General features: G+C 30.8%; 1 protein-coding gene and 1 long non-coding RNA gene across 2 annotated transcripts; both read left to right on the forward strand.

Moving 5' to 3' along the window:
* The first annotated feature begins 7,426 nt into the window (after positions 1-7,426).
* On the forward strand, positions 7,427-8,052 carry LOC128279464 (uncharacterized). Its single transcript, XR_008269650.1, has 2 exons — positions 7,427-7,607; positions 7,686-8,052. It is a non-coding gene; the product is annotated as an uncharacterized LOC128279464 (long non-coding RNA).
* Positions 8,053-18,288: 10,236 nt separating this feature from the next.
* On the forward strand, positions 18,289-22,356 carry LOC108463999 (organic cation/carnitine transporter 7-like). The gene is made up of 6 exons (XM_017764045.2): positions 18,289-18,522; positions 18,624-18,895; positions 19,100-19,337; positions 20,928-21,444; positions 21,530-21,732; positions 21,830-22,356. The coding sequence occupies exons 2-6, from the start codon at positions 18,624-18,626 to the stop codon at positions 22,046-22,048; spliced, it is 1,449 nt and encodes a 482-aa protein (XP_017619534.1). The 5' UTR covers positions 18,289-18,522; the 3' UTR covers positions 22,049-22,356.
* Positions 22,357-22,581: the final 225 nt, after the last annotated feature.

Consider the following 22,581-nt stretch of genomic DNA (forward strand, 5'->3'; position numbering starts at 1 on the left):
AGAGAAAATCCAATGCACTATGTGTGCGGTTTACTATGGCACTATGTGTGCGAGTATAATTAGCACTATGTGTGCAAATTCGGTTGATAACATAAAAGGTGCATGAAAGAACTAAGTGATAAAACCATTAACTAAAATATCAAATTTGAAACATGTGCTGTGTATGTATAAATTTACCTAGTGCATTATTGTTCCATGCTTTGAGGAAATGGATCCAAATCAATCGGGTTGTTTTGGTATTTGATTTGATTATAGGACTTGGCATGAGATTGAACCAGAAATCTAAGAAATTATAGCATAGTTCGGTATGGACGGAGTAATTGATCTTGCATTATTTGTTTTCTCTTATGATCTTTTACTAATGGACGATAGTGTAATGCTTATGACTTACTGAGTTATATACTCATTTGGTGTGTTTATCTGTTACTTATGTAGGTTTCTTTGACCCATTTTGTGTGCTCGGAACCATCGTCGAAGTCATCACACCAGCTTTCAACTTTTTGGTACCCTCTTCTTAGTTGGTCTAAGAGAACATTTCGGCATGTATAGGCTATTATGTTTTGTTTGAACTTTAATATGTATACTTTTAGCCATGCGAATATGGCTTAAATGTTAAGTTTGGATTTAGCCTTATGGGTGCTTAGTTATAAGGTTTAGTAAGTTTGGTCTTGATAATTTGGTCATGATTGATAGTGGTTTAAATTCGTTTTAGTTACAGTGATCAGTACTACGAATGGATGATGTCTATGGTAAGTATTTCATGCATTGAAAATGACTTTAATCCTAGGTTCGAATTCGGTTTTGATTGAGCAATAGTCCAAGTCTATTTGATTATTATGTCGTATGTCATGGCTGATCATTTTTGGTGTTACACTTATGATATGGTTATTGAGTAGTATGGAAATTCTTGGTAATGACTAGCCATTGGAATGGCTAATCATGATCATATTTGGTGTTATGTAGGTAAAATTACTAGCTAATCCATGGAAACCATGAAATAGGTAAATTTTACCATAAAACAGATTTAGACAGCAGTAGTGATGTGAATTTGAAAAATCACTAAAAATAGTAAAAATGGAATTAAATAATGAATAATTATGGAATCGAATCTTGATGAGTCTATTTTCATATGGAAGAAGCGAAACAGGTATATGAGCTATATTTTATGAGATGTTTAAATTTTTGTGAAATAGGGCCAGAGTGATTTCTGGATCCCCTGTTCTGACTTTGAAAATTCACCATAAATTTTACAAAAATAATTAGAAGTCAGACTTTATATGTACAGATTCATTATTGAGTCTAGTTTTATTAGAGACAAACGGCTTAGGCATTGAAGCCCTGTACATGGAGATATCTGATTCGTAATGCACAGAGGTTAGAGTAGTTGAACCCTGGTACAGGGGAGACTTTAACTAATAAACTGTTCTAATTGGCCTGACCAAAAATTCTACAAAAATTTTACTAGATAAATAAATGAGTCTATTTTTAAGAAAAATTTACGGAATTGGTTTTCGAGTTTCAGAACTCGAGATATGATTTTTAAAGAGACTATGATGCAATTAGCCGGCTTGTCTAGAAAAATTTTAAAATGAATTAAGCCCGTTAACACCTTGTGTTCGACTCCGGCAACGGTCTCGGGTACGGGGTGTTACATGTATAACCAAAGCAAATTCTAGAATAATAAATCTAGTTGACATACTCACAACCAAAAATAAAATGGGCATAAAAAATATATGCTCTATACGCTCAAAAGCTCACAAAAAATTATGGTTTTGATGTCAAACTTGCAAATATAAAATTTCAAGATAATTTTTTGGTTCAGGGATATAGCCTAGAATAATAATTTTTGTAAAACAATTTATCACACTTGACTCTCTTGTGTCTAAAAATATAAATCACAAAATGCACAAAAATCCACAAATTGTTCCAAAACAAAATCAATAAAAATTCCAAATAAAAGAAATTAACTTTAATGATAGACGTGAAAAAATCACTTAAACACAAACAACAATTCAAGGACTACACTGCACAATCATCTAAAATCCTCCCCACACTTAAGATCTACATTGTCCTCAATGTACAAACAAGTATAATCACAGAATAAACACATTATCATAAAGGAGGTAGAGAACTGAACTACCCTGAATTTGAATGAATTAGCTGAAATAGTGAAATTCGAAATAGCAAGCAATTCTAAATGAAGTACATGTTTCTGAGCAAACTAATAAAAAAATAGACAAAAATAAATAAGATAAATAGATAACAAACTAGAAAAAACAACTGACATAATAAAAAAAATACAGAATAAAAATAAAATGAAGCATATAAGTCTGAAAGATAAAACAAAAACAACTAAAAATAAAATAACTAAAATAGAAAACTATAGAAAATAATCGATCAGCATCGTGCGAGGTGTCAGGTTCACAAGGCGTATGATCAGTCATATATGGGTCGTGGTGGTGGTAGAAGGTCATCATCTAGATGCCTATCATCGTCATGTTACTGAGTCAGACGTAGCAACACATACTGATCACCGAAAGCCCCAGGCTGATGGGCAACCATCTTCATTGTTTCGTTATATTCAAGCCCTGTGGTGCCATGTCCTCAACCAAACTAAGAGTACCACTCTGCTCGGGGGTCTCGAGGAGGCTGAAGTAACGAGCTAGGCGTGTCATATATGGACCCATATAGATAGGTCCTTTTCATGGTTGCTCACTCTGATAACGACAACACTGGGCCACAAAATGGGCTTAAATCAATTCAGTATTGCTTGTGCATACTCCATAAGAAGTACACATCTAAAATGCCCACGACTCTCACAATCTCCTTCCGACAAGTCAGGGTGTAAGCTAAAATGACGTGAATGTAGTGAAGGGTTGGAGGTCGACATCGAGCCTCGGGTTGGCTCGAGTTGTACAGAATGGAAACTTTATAGATGTCAGACAACCAGAGAGAGATAGATCAATGAATGAACCATAGAAGGGTGGAGAACTTGGGCATGGTTAAGAAATCATCAGAATATAAGCTGAGGGTAACTCAAAATCCCACAATACTTAAATTCCGAGTGAAACCCTTAGACAGAATGAGATAGCTCATGGTTTGCCTCCCGATGATAGAATTGTCTATAGGAAAAAGGTAGAGCAAAACTCTAACGTAAGCTCATCATATGTCAGCTCCACTATCACGTCTTCTAGCAAAGTAGATAGTGATACTGTAGGTGAAACATGTCTTCTAGTTCTCATATGGCCTCTTTGGTGTCATAGTTCTACCACAAAACCTTAACGAGTGGAATATATTTCCTTATTAGAACCTTTACCTTATGATCTAAAATTTGCACAGGTTCTTCCTCAAAGGACAAGTCTGGTCGTACCTCAATTTCTTTGATCGAAAAAATGTAGGAAAGGTTGGATCAGTATTGTCTCAACATGGAGACATGGAAAACGTTGTGAATTTGTTCCAGTTTAGGAGGTAATTCTAATTGGTATGCCACTAGACTAACTTTAGTTTTTATAAGGAATAGCATGTATGGCCATGTAAGAAATAAACTGACTTGGTTAATCGGTCTACTATCACCAATATTTAAAGATTAAACAAACTGCCACTTGGTTTGTGGACAAGCTACCACAGGTTATTAAACTACCACTCTTCCTCCATACAAATCATCCTGCCTCATTCAATGCAATATGACATACTTTATAACATAATAACACAAACATCCGTAAGCATGCTTAACACTTATTTCATTCAACACTAGCAATAAACATGTTCATCATGTACTCAGTGGGGTGATAACAGTGTCACACTTACAATTTATCAATAACACTTTGACGGTAGGCATGATTAATATCACATGTTTATTCATAGCGTCGTAATGATTCAGTTGATCAATATCAATAAACACATGATAACAGTAGCAATTCATGCATATAAATCGTAGATTTCCATATAAACATTAATTCAATGATCAATTAAGTGCACAAAAACTTCTAGGAACAATCAGAGATCAAACAGGGACTAAACTGAACATATCATAAATTTCTAAGCAAAACTATAAGACAGAGGATACACAATCTTATGGTCAGACCGTGTGAGAAACTGTAGGTCGTGTGGAGGAGTTGAACGATCGTGTGGCCAGGCCGTGTAATATACTGTGGCCGTGTGGCAATTACAAAATTAAGTTACAAGGAAGGCATGACCGGGTGGCATATTGTATGGAAAGGTATTGACCGGGTGGTTTACAAACTACATTAGGGTTCCCAAGGTACATGGTCGTGTGGAAGGCCGTGTAGTAGACCGTGTGGATCTATTCCTAGACACGATTTTTCCTGATTCATTTGTAAAAGAACACACACTTTTCATCGAGGATTCGATAGACATTCCTCACACTAGATCTTGGTACAATTCACCTAGATTCGACCTGATTCTTTGGCAAGTTTAACAAATGCTATGGATGGTAATCTCCAAAATACAATAGAGATTAAATGAGTGGAAAAAGAAAAACGATCCAATACTGGGGGAAATATTTTGATTTGGGAAACAAAGATAATTTCAGTAATAGAGAAAAATGTTATGAAAAGAAAAGGGGAAAAAAAAGAAGAAGATAAAGAAGATGAGGGAAAATTCTAGTTGATTTGGAAGAGAAAAGAAAATCCTAGGATGATTAGAAAAAAAGGACTAAATACCTAGGGCTTTTCAAGTTCTAAGGGTTGCATGGTAATTTGCCCATACTATCGAAAATAAGAAGGAAATGAGGGATTTAGGGTGGCTCGAACATAGGTATCCAAGAGGGGGAGAAGCAAGCTTTAACCGTTAGGTTGTTTCCCATATCTTGTTAAGTTTTCACTCCCAAAAATATTTGTTTTAATGTGGTTTTCATCCTAGTTTGGTTGAAAATAAAAAGAAAAGAAATGGGAGAGAAGTGGCTTGAACCTAAGATCTCTAAGGAGTGCACTATCTACTTAACCATCAAGCCTATTCATTTTTTTTATTTCAACTAATCCCCTATGGCGTGATAGGACTTATTCAATTTAACATTCGCCTTAATAACACATTAAGGTTTCCAGTTAGATAACAGATCATTAACGTGTATTATCACGCCATATTCTTAATAACTTATTTACAGTCAGTGCTTTAGAGTTCATATTACTTATTAGCTTTTTAATATGTACCATTATTGGTACCCAATACTTATTTTCATAACGAATCTTATTAATCAGTTTTCAGCTAATTACACCTTAAGTAGACTTAGAGACAAAGGTCGGATACTCGAGTGTAACACCCCCTTATTTGTCTTGATTATCAGTATGAATGAGAGATGCTATCGGAGCATGTATGAATAAGAAATCTCAATTTTATTTAAAATTTATGTTGGGGATCAACTCGTATAAACAACGAGATAGTAAAAGTGGAGAATGAGGAACACAAATATTTTACGTAGAAAACCTTCAAAGAAGGAAAAACCATGGGCAAATTAGGCATCGGCTTAACATTAATGGAGTAAACAAAACGAGAGTACAATGAGAATACAAAAACCCAAGCCCCGGATACAAAGCTCACACCCAAAGCTCTCACAAAAGAGGTTTCACAAAAGAGGTTTCACAAAATTCTCTCAAACTCTCACCAAAACTCCATAAGCGACTACCTCTTGTCGCCCTTAAAGAAAAGCCCTTATTGATTGGCGTGACTAAATCAGAGTTACAAAGGCCCTTTTAATAGGTTTAATAAAACTATGTAATAACAAGACACAATTTTAAAAGTTATGGAATTAATTAAGCTAAGTAAACAATTTAGTCCTTAAAAATCCACATGCAAAACATTGCATCGACTTTGGGCTTTATCAAAGGCCCAATAAGGATTGAACTTTTCACATTTAACCCAAACTTGTTGAATCAAGCCCACCATTGCGTCTTTGAGCTTCTTGGCTCTAGCACGCGTCATAGGCCCAATAGGGATTTCAATTGGATCCTCTCTTGAAACAGGCAGCTTGGAATTTGGTCGACTTGACGAGCTCGAGTTCACATCAAATGTTCCTGTGTATGTATCATGAACCCCATTGTCTTCCCCAACTGCACACGCATGTCCGATAAAGGCATCAACACTGACTGAATCTATCACCGAGCAACGACTAAGGTTGAAGTCGCATCAAAACCTACCAATAAGATTATAGATTTGGCCAAAACATCTCCACCCCAGTACCCTCCAACAAAATCAGCCACACCCTCATCGTTCTCTGTTCACTGTTGCTAGAATAGAATCCGGTCCATCCTCCACCCAGAAAAATCCCGCTTTCGGAGAAAGCCTTCACGGGCTAGCAAATGAGCAACCAGATTCCCTCATCGTTTAATATGCTGAAACTTAGGATCCGTTTGTTTTCATGTAAAATATTTTACGGAAAATATTTTCTGCATTTTCCTGTGTTTGTTTCACAGAAAATAGTTTGGTCAACGGAAAATGACTTATAGGTCAAGGTAAAATAAGCCCTTTTTCCTGTAAAATGACTTACGATTTTGAAAAGTGTAAGTGATTTTCCGGAAAAGAGCTCATCTATAGATAATTTTATTTTATATAAAATTAACTTAAATCAAGCTTATATATTGATAATAAATTTTATTTTTATTTTTAAAATATTTGAAATATTATATTTTTCAATATTATTAACATACATATTTAATTATTTATATTTATTCATATAATAAATTATTAATATAATAAATATAAGTTATTGTTTTAATAAATTATTTAATATTTCAATTTTATTTTAATAATAAATTTTAAAATAATAATTTTAAATAATATTACTCACATATTATTAAAATATTCAATATTATTGAAAATATTCAATATTAATATTTTAATAATAAATATGTATTACAATTATAAATATATTAATAATAAATGTTTTGTAGTATAAAGGTTAAAATATGTCATAAGTCTATGTATACTTCATGATTTATAATTTAGTTTTATACTTTTATTTTCAAGAATTTAGTCCCTTTACTTTTCAAATTTGAAATCCAATTGTTGACATCGTTAATTTTTTTTGTCAATTTTGTTGATGTCACATTTTTTAAATAAAAAATATTCACTTAGTAGTCGTGTAATTAAAAAATGACATTGTAATGAATCTAAATTTAACATAATATTTTTAATATATGCAAAAACAATATAAAATATAAAATTATAGATAAAAATAAATTCAATTAAACAATAAAAATAAGAAAATCTGAAATGTATGTTTGTCTAATTGAAAACAACTTTTATGAAATATTTTTAAGAAATCTACCAAATAACAGAAAATATTTTACACAGATTCATCCAAATATTAAAAAATATTAATTTTTTCAAAAAAAAATTATTTTCCAAAAATTATTTTCTAAAAATTATTTTCACTAAAACAAACAGAGCTTTAAAATTCAAAACCAAACACAAGTTGTTTTTCATCCCAAACAATTGCACTCACGACCGAACGATCAATATCATCCACTCACTCTTTAGCTTAGAGATAAGCACCGCGGAGTCACCTGCTATCTCAACCAACCGAAAACCCAAATCTCAGGCAAATTTGATAGCTCGCACATAAGCTAAGGCTTTCGCAGATAATGGACAAGGTATGTGCTCTTGCCAAAAGCAAATCGACACTAACAACAGCCCCTCGTGATTTCTACTCACCACTCTTGCACTTGCAGCCCGCAAATGGTCGAAGAAACCCGCATCAAAGTTGACACGGACCCATGGATCAATAGGGGCCTTCTAGAGCACTTGTCTCCCATTATGAGCAAATAACTAACCAATCCATTGAATGGGTGTATCCTTAGGCTAACCTGTGCCAAACCTCCAGTACACCGGAGCAATCTCGACAGACATCATGAATTGTCTTTGGGCCATTACCATAGCGTGGACACATCTGATCTGCCCCAATTCTGCACTGATACAAATTAGCCTTTGTAGGAAGTTAATTCTTAATCTACTGCTAGCATGTAATTATTAAATTTGTTTTTAATTTTAAAATTGTTAACATCATTAAAATTTTTATTAAATTTTTATTCATTACAATGTTATTTTTTGTCACTTGGCTACCAAGTGAGTTTTTTTTTAATTTTAAAATATCAAACCAATGAATTTGACAAAAGAATTTTAATAGTAACAACTAGACTTGAATTATTAAATTTAAAAAGTAAAAAATTAAATTCTTGAAAATAAAAATATAAAAATTAAATTCCAAATATCTGAAAAGTACCAAAATTTAGAGCATATTATATAATCTTTAAGTTTTTACTTTATAATTTAGCCAAAATAATATCACTGGGGAAACCCTACTAATATAAATTACTAATAAAAGTATAAATTTCACATTAAAATGGACTTAGACAACTACTATTAATTTCACATCAAGAATGGACTTGGACAATATGGTCTCCAAATACATTTACATCTAGACAACTATAAAAAAAATTGACTAAAAAATTATGAATGAGGACGTGATTAAGTTGGTCAAAATTTTGATGAAACTAGCAGCCAATAGCAGAACACCACTTGACGGCCCAACTCAAGAGACGTAGCAAAGCATGACTTGATCTCCAAACATAATGTCCGACAAGACATGTGGAGGGCTATGAGCAGCACTCCAACATCAATGACCTTGATACATTCTCTGCACATAATGACTTGCCTGTCTCTTTCTTACTCTTTGCCAACTCGAACTGAATGATTAAATGCCTTCCCAGGTTTCATTGAGCAACCTCCTGGTTGGCTTTGTGCCCTCTACAATCTCAAACAACTCCAGACGGTATCATTTATCACATTATCGTCTACATAGATGATCTTACTCTTACATCAAACATTCGGAGCATATGGTTCATCAAATTGGTACCCATTTTTCTATTAAAAGCCTTGCTAATGTGGGCTTGAAATGATTTGCATGTCTACCGATATACTTCTGTCCTGAAATCAGCATGTGTTTTTTATTTACATGATCACGTTGAGATGAGTGATGGTCATCCCATCACAACACTTGTCATCACGATTTCACGGATTTTAATAAATATAAACTTGTCACCATTTTTTTTTGTTTTAAATGTAATCTTTTAGTAAAATTTTAAAATCAATTTAATATTTGTTAAAAATCATTTTTGATTTGCGAAACAAAATTTAAATTTTGGAGTTGAACTAATCTTCACGATGCCTGTTAACAAAAACGGTACCATTTATTCAAGTATTATATTCTATTTCAAAATAATGACTTTAAATTTGATATTTAAAAGAAATTATAAAATCAATTTTGTTATAAATAAAATTTATTTATTTTAAACTAAAAATTCCTTGCAACACCCATTAAAATTCACATGTAATTATTTTATTCTTAAAATAATATTCTTTAATGATGAATAATTATTGAGTATCTTATTATATCTCTCTCTTCGTGTAAATTTCACGAAGGGGCATACCTCAATTGGTGGTACCTGTAAGGCTCAGGGAATGTGTCAATATGGGATGTGTGAATAATAATAAAAGTACCTAAGCACGAGACGATTCGAACCACCAATTTGAGGCTTATAGGGCCCTTACTTGTAACCAATGTACCACTTTGGTTCAAGTGGTACCATATTTGCAAACATGTTGCCTTTAAGCTTTGATTGGTGGTTCGAGTCGCCTTACACTTAAGTACTTCCATTATTATTCATGCACCCTATACTATACATTTCTCTAGTATTGCAAGTACTTATCTTCACCAATCAAGGCATCCCTTTCGTGAATTGTACACTGCTTTTCGTGGAAGCTAGAGATAAAACCCAATACGAAGACAATACATTTAGTTGTTGGGGGATCAGGTCAACTATCTAATAGACGACACTTCGGAAATTTCTCTCAAAGAAACACCCTCCTCAAGATAAATGACATATTTCAATAAGTACAATAAACCATGAATGTTAATGTGAAGGAATACAAGACTTAGCACCTCTAAATGCTCATGACCATGTAGGCAAAATGAGTACACGAAATAAATGGCAACCCTAAAAATATAAATACTAGTCAAATGCTTTTAATCTATCCTTCTTCCTTTTTTGCTTCTTTACTTCTCTAACCGTGCATCGATTCCTCAAGTCTCCCCGTTTCTATTCCATGATTGTGCCTATGCCTTTTGCTTTTTGTGTAATTCTCCTCTAGATTTTCTATGGCTTTCACTACTCTCCTGTTTTACCACCGTCCCCCGTAATGGCTGCTCAAGCCAATATTTATTACCGTTCGTCCCATCATGAGTTTCTCAACTCTCAAAAATGAAAAACCATCCCCACATCAATTTTCTTTTTTCTTTCGTATAGCCCTCTAAACCAATTTTGGCTTTTGTGCGGCAAATCGCACATGGTGGGCCTATGCCATCACCAATTTTTTTTCTTTTTTTTTTTCATCACAGTTTTCATTATTCTCTTTTTTAATAAATATTAATAAAATAATAAAATAATAATTTTAATAATAATAATACTTTATAAAGTCTAAATATAATTCGAGCTTGATTCCAACATGACTAGAACAAAATAGGGTTACAACAGCGCCAATAGCTGCCAGAGCATCCCTTCATCGAGGATTAAGTTCTACCAACAAGTTGTGGGTAACCTGCAACACTTGTCTCATACTTGGCCCACATAATGCCTTTACCACCACCACCAAGTTATCGCAGTTTGCAAGTGAGGTCACCATGCATCACAGGCATGCTCAAAAAAAGGGGTTTTCATTGCAAAATCTTCAAACAAAGAGGATTCAACATCCAATATCATTTATCTCCGCAAAGCTCCTGTTACTTGGAGCTGTAAGAAGCAATGCACAGTTGCGCATTCCTCCACCCAACCATACTCCAACTTGGATCAGTTTCAAGCAATCAACTCACAGATTCCCTCATTAAGCCAGTCTCTCCAAGTGTTTAAAGATTGGACTTGCGGACCAAAAGAGATATTGGCAGAAAAGATCGATCATGGCTTCCCCAAATCAATCTCCAACAAGAAATTGTAACATATTATAAAAAGATTTTGAACAGTATAGATTTATTACATATATCTTATTAAATAAATTTTTTAAAGTTTTGTAAAAATTTTGAACTTTGGAAGAGTATATTAATTTAAAAATATATAAAATATTAACACTTTTAAAATATTATTATATTATTTTAAAGTTTAATAACCAATTATAATAAAGTTAGTTTCCATTTAAAATTGATTCTAAAAGTAACTTTAATATTTATATTGATTCCTAATTTATAGCTTAATCTCCTAATTGTTTGAAAATCTTAATGCAAATTTTATTAATTTATAGAGTAAAACTCATGAATTCATTACAATGCATTTAATTCATATTTCCTTTGGTTAAAATATGTCCAGTTTCTTTGGATACTTTTTTATTTAAAAAAGCAAACCAAGTGTTAAATTTAGATTCATTATAATGTTAATTTTATTATTACATGACTATTAAGTGAGTGCTTTTTAAGAAAAAATTTTAAAATGACATACCAATAAATTTAACAAAAGAATTTTAATAATATTAACAATTAGACCAAATTTTGAAAAATGAAAATAAAAAGACTAAAGTAAAAAAAACTAAATTCTAAATTTACAAAAAACTTAAATCATATTTTAACATTTATACTTTATTTATTTGTAGTATGGTCAATTCTTGTAAAATTGTGTAATTTATTTCATTACATTTATTAATTTCAAATTATTTCCCATATGTAGGTTAAAATGGTGTTATTTTGAAGATGATTCCAATATATTTCATTTCATTTATTAATAATAAATTCTTTATTAAGAACTTAAATTGTTGAATTTTTTTATATAATTATTGGTATCTTAATCCATTTTATAGTCTAAAATTAATTATATTTAGACTGGAGATGATATTTAAGTAAATCACTCCAACAATAAATAATGCAAATTGGGGTCCACGGTGCTTATTATATATATATATATATATATATAGGATATGATAGGAAGAAAGAGCGCGATGTATTGGAAAGAAAATTCAATGATAACAAGTCAAATGTTTACATCTAAGCTAAAACTTAAAATATAGGAGTTTAAAGCTTATAAGTTATATCCTTAGAGGAGTCAAATGACTTCTTTAGACCGTATTTTCCAATGGTTCCCCAATATTTAAGTAACCCTAAATTTACATTTTAAATTTTTAATTTATAATTGTTTATGGTAATGATTTTTATATGTACAGTTGATAACACCCTTTTGTAATTCTTCAGATAAATAGTTGTACCTGCCTCCTCTTATGGACTGTATTCATCTATGAGATTAGATAAAAGAAAAAGAAAACATAATCTCCAATTTTATAAATATTTATCCTTTTAGTTTTTAAATTTATATTTTTTATTAAATTATCTAAAACTGATTTATTAACATGATATACACATTAATTGTCATGTGAATGTCACATCAATATTTAATTAATTTATTAAAATTTTAAAATTCAAAAAATAATAATTATTTTTAAAAATTAAATATCATTAAAATGATTTTAAAAAGTATAAAAATATTTTTAAAATTAATTAAATATTGACATATTATCTACGTTGCAATCCACGGGTATACAATGTCAACAAAGTTAATGAACATTAATTTTTCCATCCATGTTAAGGTTATTTGACAAAAAATACAAGTTCAAAGGTTAAAAGTGATAGAAAAATAGAATAAAGAGTTAAAATAACTTTTTTTTTTTATAAAGTTGGATAGCCAAAAAAATCATCATGCCTATAGAAACAACTTTAAAGTTAGATATCAAAACTAATCTTTTAACATTGTCAATTTAAATTTTAATGGTTAAAATGTGACATAGGTCCCTATACTCTTTAACAAAGTTAAAATTTAGCTCATATACTTTAATTTTTAGAAATATAGTCCCTCTACTTTTTAGATTTCAAAATTTAGGTCCAATTTTTAACACTGATATTTTTTTTTGTTAAAGTGGTTGGTGTGAATTTTGAAATTAAAAAAATGATATTATAATGAATTTAAATTTAGGTACTTAAACTAGACACATTTTCTTAAGTTGGTACTTAAACTTTTTTGGGATCCAATTTGGTATCTAAACTTGACTCTTTTTCTTAATTTGATGCCTAATCTTTTTTTGTCCAATTTGGTATTTTTCAAACATTTTACAAATTACTCCAATATACTAACAATGTTATTTTTTATGAGGTAGCAAAAATAATCAATGTATGATCGACATGTGGCAAATGATTTGATTTTTTTGCATTTTATATGTTCAATTACTTTTAATTTAACTAATTAATTAATTTTTTATTAATTGAAAATAATGAATTTCTTTTAATTTAGGATTTATAGAATCTTTTTCTTATTTAATATTAATTGTTAAGCATAGCTTAATACCTATTTTTAACATGAATTTCCTCTAATACTAATAATATTTTTATAGCATAATTTTTTTAACACCGTTAGTGTTTTGCCTAATTTATATAACATTTAATAAATTAAGGTACCCAATTGAACTTAAAAAAGCTTAAGTACCAAATTAGGAAAAAAAATCAAGTTCAGTTACTAAATTGGGCCAAAAAAAAATTTAGGTACCAAATTAAGAAAAAGTGTCAAGTTCAAATACCAAATTGGGCCAAAAAGAAGTTTAAGCATCAAATTAGAAAAAAATGTCAAGTTCAAGTACTAAATGTTATATTAAGCCTTTTAAGAATTTAGTTTCTCTAGTTTTTGAATTTGAAAATTTTGGTCTAATTATTATTACTATTAAAATTCTTTTATTAAATTATCTAGTGTCACATTTTGAAATTAAAAAAAAGAACACTCATTCAAATTCGTCATAATAATATAAAATTGTGGGAATAATGTTCTCAAGAAAAGTTAAAACCAACATTTTGAATAAAATAGCTAACAATAGTAACTATTTAGACTAACTAATGTCATTATAAAAGTAGAGGGTTAAATTATGTAAAAATTAAAATATATAAATTCAATCAAGAATTTCAGTATAGTCTAGGGACCAAAATTAAATTTTGACCTTTGTCTTATAAAATAAATAAAACAAAGTAACACAACGCAGATGTCATTCTCTAAGACTTTTGGGCAGTTAAAATTATATATAATCATGTAATATTTTAATAAAAAATTATCGATATTTAATATTTGAATTAATTAATAACATTATAAAATTTAGAGACTAAATTATATTAGAAATTAATGTATAAAGATTAAATATAAAATTTAGGCATAATAAAGGGACCAAATTAAAATTTCACTATTTTTAAATTGCCAGAAAGGTGGACATGTGGAAGAAGGACAACAACATCAACACTACTTTTATATATAGGAAATAGATAAGAAAAAGATGATGTTTAAGTTTTGGTCATTTTATTAGGTCAAGATGATGTTTAAGTTTTGGTCATTTTATTAGTTCTAAAATTCATATTTAATTTTTATAATTTTATTATAATTTTATAATTATATTGATTAGTTAAAATAATTAATAATTTTGATTATTTAGATTAAAATATTAACATAAATTTTATTAAAAACATTATTTTAAAAATAAGTTTTATTTTAATATTAATAAGTGCTTTTTTAAAAAAATCATGTTAATTACGAAATCATTAAAAGTCCTAATTATTTAGACTAATTAATGATATTATAATAATAGAGGAGAAAATTAAGTAAAATAAAAAGAATAAAAAGTAAATCGAAATTTAAGCATAGTAGACATAATACAACTTAAGATAATTTATACCCAATACAATCATTGTATAATAAAAAGTTTAAATATGAACACTTTTCAGTCTATTCCTTTACGGATTTATATATATATATATATATATATATATATATCGATTTGAACATCACTTGGTATTAATTAATACAAAGAATATTCATTATTTAAATTTATTTTAATTTTAATACAAATATTATGATTATTTTGTTATTAAAATTCAAGTTACTAACAAAGATAAAGATTTCATATATTCAAACCGAATATTCATTTTATTTTTGAGACATTAATTTCATAAATTTTAATATTTCCAAAATTCTAATTAATGTATTTTACTTTTTATTGTAACAGTATAAAAACAAGAATAACAAACAAAAATATAATTTATTATGCCGATTGAATCTTACCTCGATTAACATGAATATTATAGGAGGATATGGATTTAAGTGTCTTTGAGGAGGATTATAGGTATATATATATATAAAAGCAGAATCTATAATAAGATTATTCTAAATATCTATAGTTGTTTTCTTATATTTAGTATTTTTATCTTTTGAGAAAAAAGATAATGATTCCACAAATTAATCTTAATAAATTTTAATTTTATGAATTTGTAACTTAATTTAATAATAAGTTGATGCTTTTTCTTTAAAAATATTTGTTTTAATTAACCTTCTGAAAATTTACTTTTTCTTACATTTTTCGATAAATTTTTTCTTATAGAATAGTTTAATATTTGAGGATCAAGTTTGTAAGCCATGGTTGAATTTCCTATTTGAAACTCGGGATCCACAGTCCACATTAGTTAAAGTTAATTTTTGGTTGAAATAGCTGAGCATTTTATCGAAAAAAAGAAGTCAAATTTGTATTTTTACAGAATCTAAATTACTCTTTAGGTTTTCTTATATTTGAATAATAATAAAATATTTACCAAAATAAGTTTGTAGGAAAGTCATTTTCCAAAAAACGTTGTTTCTGGAGTTCCATTATATGTCTAATGTCACTAAGTTTTTAACTTTATTTATGGAATCATTAAATTTTTAAAACTCTAATTTGTATTTGTTTATATATAGATAATATTTAAATAGATCTCAACACCCACTAGTGTTAAGATTATAGAAAATATTTAAAAACATAAGTCCTACTCTATAAATGAATTTTTGAGAAGGAAAAAATCTGAAAATTTAAATTAACCTCACTATTTATCGGTGTCGAGGTCCTACTAAAAACCTTAATAGAACCCTATTCCTAAAACCTATAAATAGTCCATCTCGTTTGTTTATTAGTCATAAAAAACCCGAACATTCATCCTTTGCATTTTTTACTACACTGAAAACCCAATCTTTTTTATATTCAAATTCCAAAGCATACACTAATGGATGCCTTCTTATTGAGATCGAAAGAAAGACATGTTGCTCAAAATGGAACAACATTAGAGTACTCAATAGTGGCTCGATGTCACAATAATTTGAAAATAGAATGGCCGAAGGATAGAATCATTCATCACTTAGGAGATGTTGGTTTCTATCACATTGTTCAAATTGAGAATTTTACTTTCATGCTGACATTTGTTTTTATTTTGATTAAATGATAGAGTTTAAATCTTTTAAGACTCTCAATTGTATATAGGATCTAAGCTTGGCCATTGATTTTGGGGAACTTAACTATAAATAAAGGTCTTCCCCTTCATTTATATCATCCCATTGTATTTAGTTATTCTTAAGTTAAGAATATATTGAAAGTATTTACTTAAACACTTAGAGTGTATTGTTTTCTTGTGGTTTTTCAACTCTCTTTTTGCTCTTTTTACTTTTCGTCGCTTCTACTATATTTTTTGCTGCCTTAGAGAATTTTCGAGAGAATTCTCATATTTCGAAAGCTAGACTGACTTAGATGCATTTTAAGTGAAAATTTTGCCTAAGGCCGCATGGATTGCAAGACGGAAGGCCTAGTCCTGTGACACATTCACCTAATTCTCATTGCATTCTTTATCCTTCTTGCTCGATGCAGCATGCAACAATTGGTTAAATTTGTTAAATTTTTTTAGATATAGGATCAAATTGATAGAATGTCTAAACATTAGAAGACTAAATTGATTATTAGGATAATAAAAAGAGCTCACCTTAATTTTTTGTTACTAAATTAATGCCAAGGTGAAAAAAAAATCAAATTTCAGAAAATTCAGCGACTAAAAAAAAAAAAAATTAATGGTTGAGTGCCCAAAATAAAATAGACTAAATAGTTGAGTGAGTATTATTGTAGTTTGTCGTTATGTCAAATACCTGTTGAATGGAGTAGTTATTGTGAATAGGCATGCATGAGTTTTTATGGTTATTTATTTATTAGAAGAGAGGAATTTTTTGTGATACTAAAATTAATGTCATATTTGAATTTACTTGTTTAGAAAGAAAATAAAATTGGATGAGTGATTGTAAAAAGTTAAAAGAAAATCGGAGCTAACAAAGAGAGGCGATATATTGGTGATAATGATGTTGAAGTGTTGTTTGACACATATTCCTCAATTCGCAAGGTTGAAGTAGAGAGATATATGTGTAGTTTGATGATGTTCAGGCGGGTGGCTTCAATTTCTTGATGTTTATTCTTTATTTGTCCTCCTATTCGTATGGGTTGTTATAGTAAGAGTAAAATTATGTTTTATCCTGGGTAAATTAATAAGATAAAAATATAATTTAATCTTTTTTATTTAAAAATATATCTATTTTTACGGTTAAAATTATAAAGATTAAACACTTATACATTGCATGTCATATGTGTATTTCATTTTTAGTATGTGAATTAGTTTTTTAACAAAAATTAATTTTCTTTTTAATTTAATGTGTATAAATTAATTTATTTATTTTTAAATAGAGAAGATAAAATATGATTTTACTATTAATATAACTTCCAACGCATTGGCAGAAATCATATTGACAATCCTATCAGCAAAACACTTAGTCTCTCTTAAGATATATTTAACCACCCAGAACTTTTTATGTTGTAATAACTTTTGAATTGTCTAACTAGTGCAGAGATTGAAAAATAGTAGAAGAAACCTTTTTATTGCTTGGATCATGGTTTTGGTTGGTTGGTAATGCAAGAATTATGTAATTGACATTCTCCCTTTGGCGTTTTAGATATTAATGACTACTGTTAACTCGGACGTTAATAATAATTGAAACATAAATAAAAATAATTGAAATGGATAATGATAAAATTAAAAAAAAAAATCAAAATGAGGGAAAACTAAACAAAATCATTGAGAGCGAAAAAGTGAAAAATAAGGGAAAAACAGGTGTCATGTAGGAACTCTGATGATATTTAAAAAAAAGGGAGAAAAGAAAACCCAAGTTTTGTTGGGATGAAAATGACTTGATAACCATCCAAATAAAATCCGTGATTTCCGACCTCTAATATTTCCAACCAGCCTAGAGAAGCCACGTAGCACTGACCAAACGTCTCTTTTCTACTCCCATGATTGCCTAATGTTTTCCACGCGCCCCTTCGTGTCCCTAAATTTGATTTTGCAGACTGAAACGGTTTCGTAAGTGACAAAACTCTGATTAGACGCAGCCGTCCACCTGTCCCACGTCCCCTTTATTTCATTTATCGTTTTTATAATTATTAATTACTCTCATCGTACAAGAAGGCCTTTTAAGTGGTGGTGGTGATTGTGTAGTAGATTTAAACAACAAGCAATCCACTACTTCATATCTCTCTTCTCTGCTTTTACAAGCAAATTTCTTCGAGGCTGTATTTTCAGATATCGGAACTGGCAAACAGCAATTCCACGGACAAGTTAGAACTACTAACTTTGACTTGTTACTGCTATTGGTAGCAGATGAGTGTTTGAATCCTGTTTCATTGCTTATAACTGCTTGATTTGTTGATTTGTTTAGATGGATTATAAAGCGGCTGGTTTATATACGTTGGATGAAGCCCTTGAAACTGTGGGGTTTGGGAAATTCCAGGGCTTTGTTCTTGGATACGCTGGTCTTGGTTGGTTTGCTGAAGCCATGGAGATTATGATTCTTTCCTTTATAGGACAAGCTGTTAAGTCTGAGTGGCAACTTTCCTCTGGTCAGGAGAGCCTTTTAAGTACCATCGTTTTTGCTGGGATGCTTCTCGGAGCCAATACATGGGGCCTTTTATCAGATAACTACGGGAGGAGGCATGTTCATTCCTTTCCTTTTTTTTCTTTTATTATTGCTTTTTTTAGTAAATTAAGCAGTCTATGCTGATCGTAAATCGTTCCTTCTTAATTATGCCCTTCAGATCTAGTTTGAATTTCTTTTGACAAGGCATGGTTGTGGATTGACTTTTGGTTTGTAGTTTAGTCTTCTGAACTGTTATTTTTTAATTTTGCTTCTATCAGGAAAGGTTTTCTTACTATATCTATGGTAACTTTTGGAGCTGGATTACTGAGCACATTCTCTCCAAACTATTTAACGCTTGTTGTTCTTCGAGGTTTGGTTGGTTTTGGCCTTGGTGGCTCATCTGTATTCTTATCCTGGTTTCTAGAGTTTATTCCAGCTTCTAATAGAGGCATGTGGATGGTAGTGTTTTCTACTTTCTGGACATTTGGATCAATTTTTGAGGCTGCTCTTGCATGGGTATGTATATTTCCTATATCACAATTTAAGGCTATCTTTACCATAGCCTCTTCTCCCTGCACCTAAAACTACAGATTTTTGATTTTTTCTCTTTTCCTTATGGAGGCTCAGAGCTCGAAATCGACATATTTTTAAACTGAAACAAGTACAAGAAAAGGGACATGAAAATATAGGCCTTAGATGTTAACTTCTTTTCTCTTCATCAACTAACAGTGCTGCCAAGATGTGCAGCCACAAACCTAGACACTAAATTATGGTCCAAATTAAGTAAAGTACTTTGCAGCACCATAATCAAGCACATAAAAAGCAATCCTAACATAAGCTTCCTTTTGGTTTTTGACTGCTTTGTGTCCTTCAAATAACCGGGAAAAGAAAACAAAGGACAGTTCAGCTCTGCTTACAATCGGAGAAAATGTTTAAACTCGAACCTTTTAGCCATTCAAGAACTATTTAATCTTGATTAATATCAACTTACAATCTCATAACATCTTTTAACTGTTGAGACATAAGTGCTGGTTTTAAGGTTTTCCAGTTATGACATTCAAGAGATAAGCACCTTGCCCAAGACATTACTTTCCGTCCAACATGCTTTGAGAAAAAATGTTTGTAGCTTACCTTTTGAAATTATTTCTTCTCAGCTCTGAATGGTTTAGTTTCCGCACAGCGACTTTCCTGTTCTTTTTTCTTCCTTTTTAACTTTTGGCCTAATTTCATACCTGGTTAGGCTCTGCCTTTGTGAACCAGAAAAGGTGCCATGCATGACACTTTTTTATTTTCTTTGACCCATGGTGGTGGCATAATATGTCTCTTGATTTTCTCCTATTTTCCTATACTTAACCTATATTTTCAACTACCTAACTACAAAGTTGCAATTCTGGTGGCATGTGCTATCTAGCCACCAAAAATTAATGAAAACAATTATTATTAGTTATCAGAAGAATTTGTTATCAAGAAACAGGATGTTCAAGGGCAAGCGAGCCCATCTCTGTGCAAGAGATCTCTCATAATGGATTGTTCTTTGTCTTAGAAGGGTTGTGTCTTGGCAAAGATTACATTCTTTACCTTGTCCTCTCTTTAGATTTTGCAGACAAAGGCTTCTTAACTGAAAGTAAGAGGCACTCATCTCTTTGGTTAATTTGGTAAATTCCTTTCCTCTTTGTTTACTTGGTCCAGTACTTTTAGATGCTAAAGTATTATTTACTATCATAATACCTCATCAGCTCTGTAAACATAGAAACTTATCTGAGAATTGAAAATTTCTTGGATATTGAACTTAAGTGTTGCTGGCTAGCTGCTCAAACTTAACTGTTAAGTTTGAAATTTACATTCAAGGAGCTAAGGACGTTTGAAAGATATGGATTTTATATTCATAGAATATGGAACTTATCTGAGAATTGAAAATTTCTTGGATATTGAACTTAAAAGTCTTGTGGCTAGCTGATCAAACTTCACTGTTAAGTTTGAGTTTACGTTCAAGGAGCTATGGACATATGAGAAATGTGAATTTTCTTATTCATGTAATGAGAAGAATTGTTGACACAAATTATATCTTCAGTGTGTTGGATTGAATTCGTGTCCTTTCTATTGCAGATTGTCATGCCCAGGTTAAACTGGAGGTGGGTACTTGCATTTTCGGCTGTGCCATCTTTTGCTTTGCTTATTTTGTATGGTGTTGCACCCGAGTCTCCGAGATACCTATGCATGAAAGGTAACACAAGTGATGCACTTCGAATTCTGGAGAAGATAGCTTCAGTGAACCAAACAAAGCTTCCTCCTGGTGTCCTACTTTCTGGTAGATCAAATGACAAGGATGAAGAGTCTTCTCCATCAGAAAATACTGCCCCATTACTTCCCTCACTCAGTAAAACTACCACACAATCAAAATCAGGCTTCTCATCATTTTTTATGCTTTTCTCTCCAAAATTAATTAGAACAACGCTGCTCCTATGGGTACTATTCTTTGGAGATTCATTTTCATATTATGGTATCATATTGCTTACCTCTAAGCTAAGTAGTGGACAAAGTACATGTTTCCCATCTCTACAAAGCAATATAAATCCCCAGGATGATGGTCTCTACCTAAATGCATTCATCACCAGTATGGCAGGTATTATGTCTCATTCTCACTTCCTTCTTTATGCTCTTCCCTTTTTTTTCTCTAAAAAAAAAAAAAAACTTCGTTTATGCTGCAGAGCTACCTGGGCTTCTTCTGTCAGCAATATTGGTTGATAGGGTTGGCCGCAAGCAGTCAATGGCAATTATGTTCGGCTTAGCATTTATTTTCCTTTCACCACTGCTAATCCAGCAGCCTGCTGTGTTAACTACTTGCTTATTATTTGGAGCTCGTATGAATGCCATGGGAACCTTTACAGTTGCCTCCATATATTCCCCTGAGGTAAGCCTACTTAATATTTATATAAATTTCAGTGAGTCTGTATTTGTCATACCACTAAAGCTGTTGTTGTCAATATATGAAAATTGGTTTTGTGTAGTTATATCCAACCTCGGTGCGGACAACAGGGGCGGGAGTTGCAAGTGCTATAGGAAGAATTGGTGGTATGGTATGTCCTCTTGTTGCAGTGGGATTGGTGAATGAATGTCATCAAACAGCAGCTGTAGCGCTATTTTTGGTCGCTATAGTTGTTTCGATAGTTTGTATCCAACTCTTCCCCTATGATACGAAGGGACGGGAGCTTAGTGATACTAGTTGATAGGAAGTTGTTAACTTCTAAAGACAAATGGCAAATTGTGTGCCATCCGTAATTTGTCTTTTAAGTGAAATAAGTGGTCCCCTACCTGTATTTATAGTTGAATTGTAGGGTGGGGATATTATGTAGACTTAATTTTCTGAGAAAATGCAATGGGGTGCTGGGATCATTATGTAAAAACATACCAGTCATTGTCATAATTAAAATAGTTTCTTCTATTACGTAAATGTGAAGTACTTGCTTGTTCCAACATTTTTTTGTGGGAATAAACATTTAATAAATTGTAATTGGACTGTGAAAGTTGAAGAAAACTTCCAACTTGTATGGATGTTAGCTACAGAGGTTACAAAGAGAGTGAAATGTTCGTGTAATTGTGTGTCACATGCTATATATGGAAAGCTGAGTCCAGTTAAATCGATTTAAATTATTTGTATTAAATCAAAAATTAAGCATGATAAAATAAAATTTTGTTATAATATATAAAATATAAAATAAGATATTTTAATATGACAAATTTGAAATTGTAATTTAGTTGT

The sequence above is a fragment of the Gossypium arboreum genome, chromosome 8 (genome assembly GCF_025698485.1).
Source record: "Gossypium arboreum isolate Shixiya-1 chromosome 8, ASM2569848v2, whole genome shotgun sequence".
Taxonomy (NCBI): domain Eukaryota; kingdom Viridiplantae; phylum Streptophyta; class Magnoliopsida; order Malvales; family Malvaceae; genus Gossypium; species Gossypium arboreum.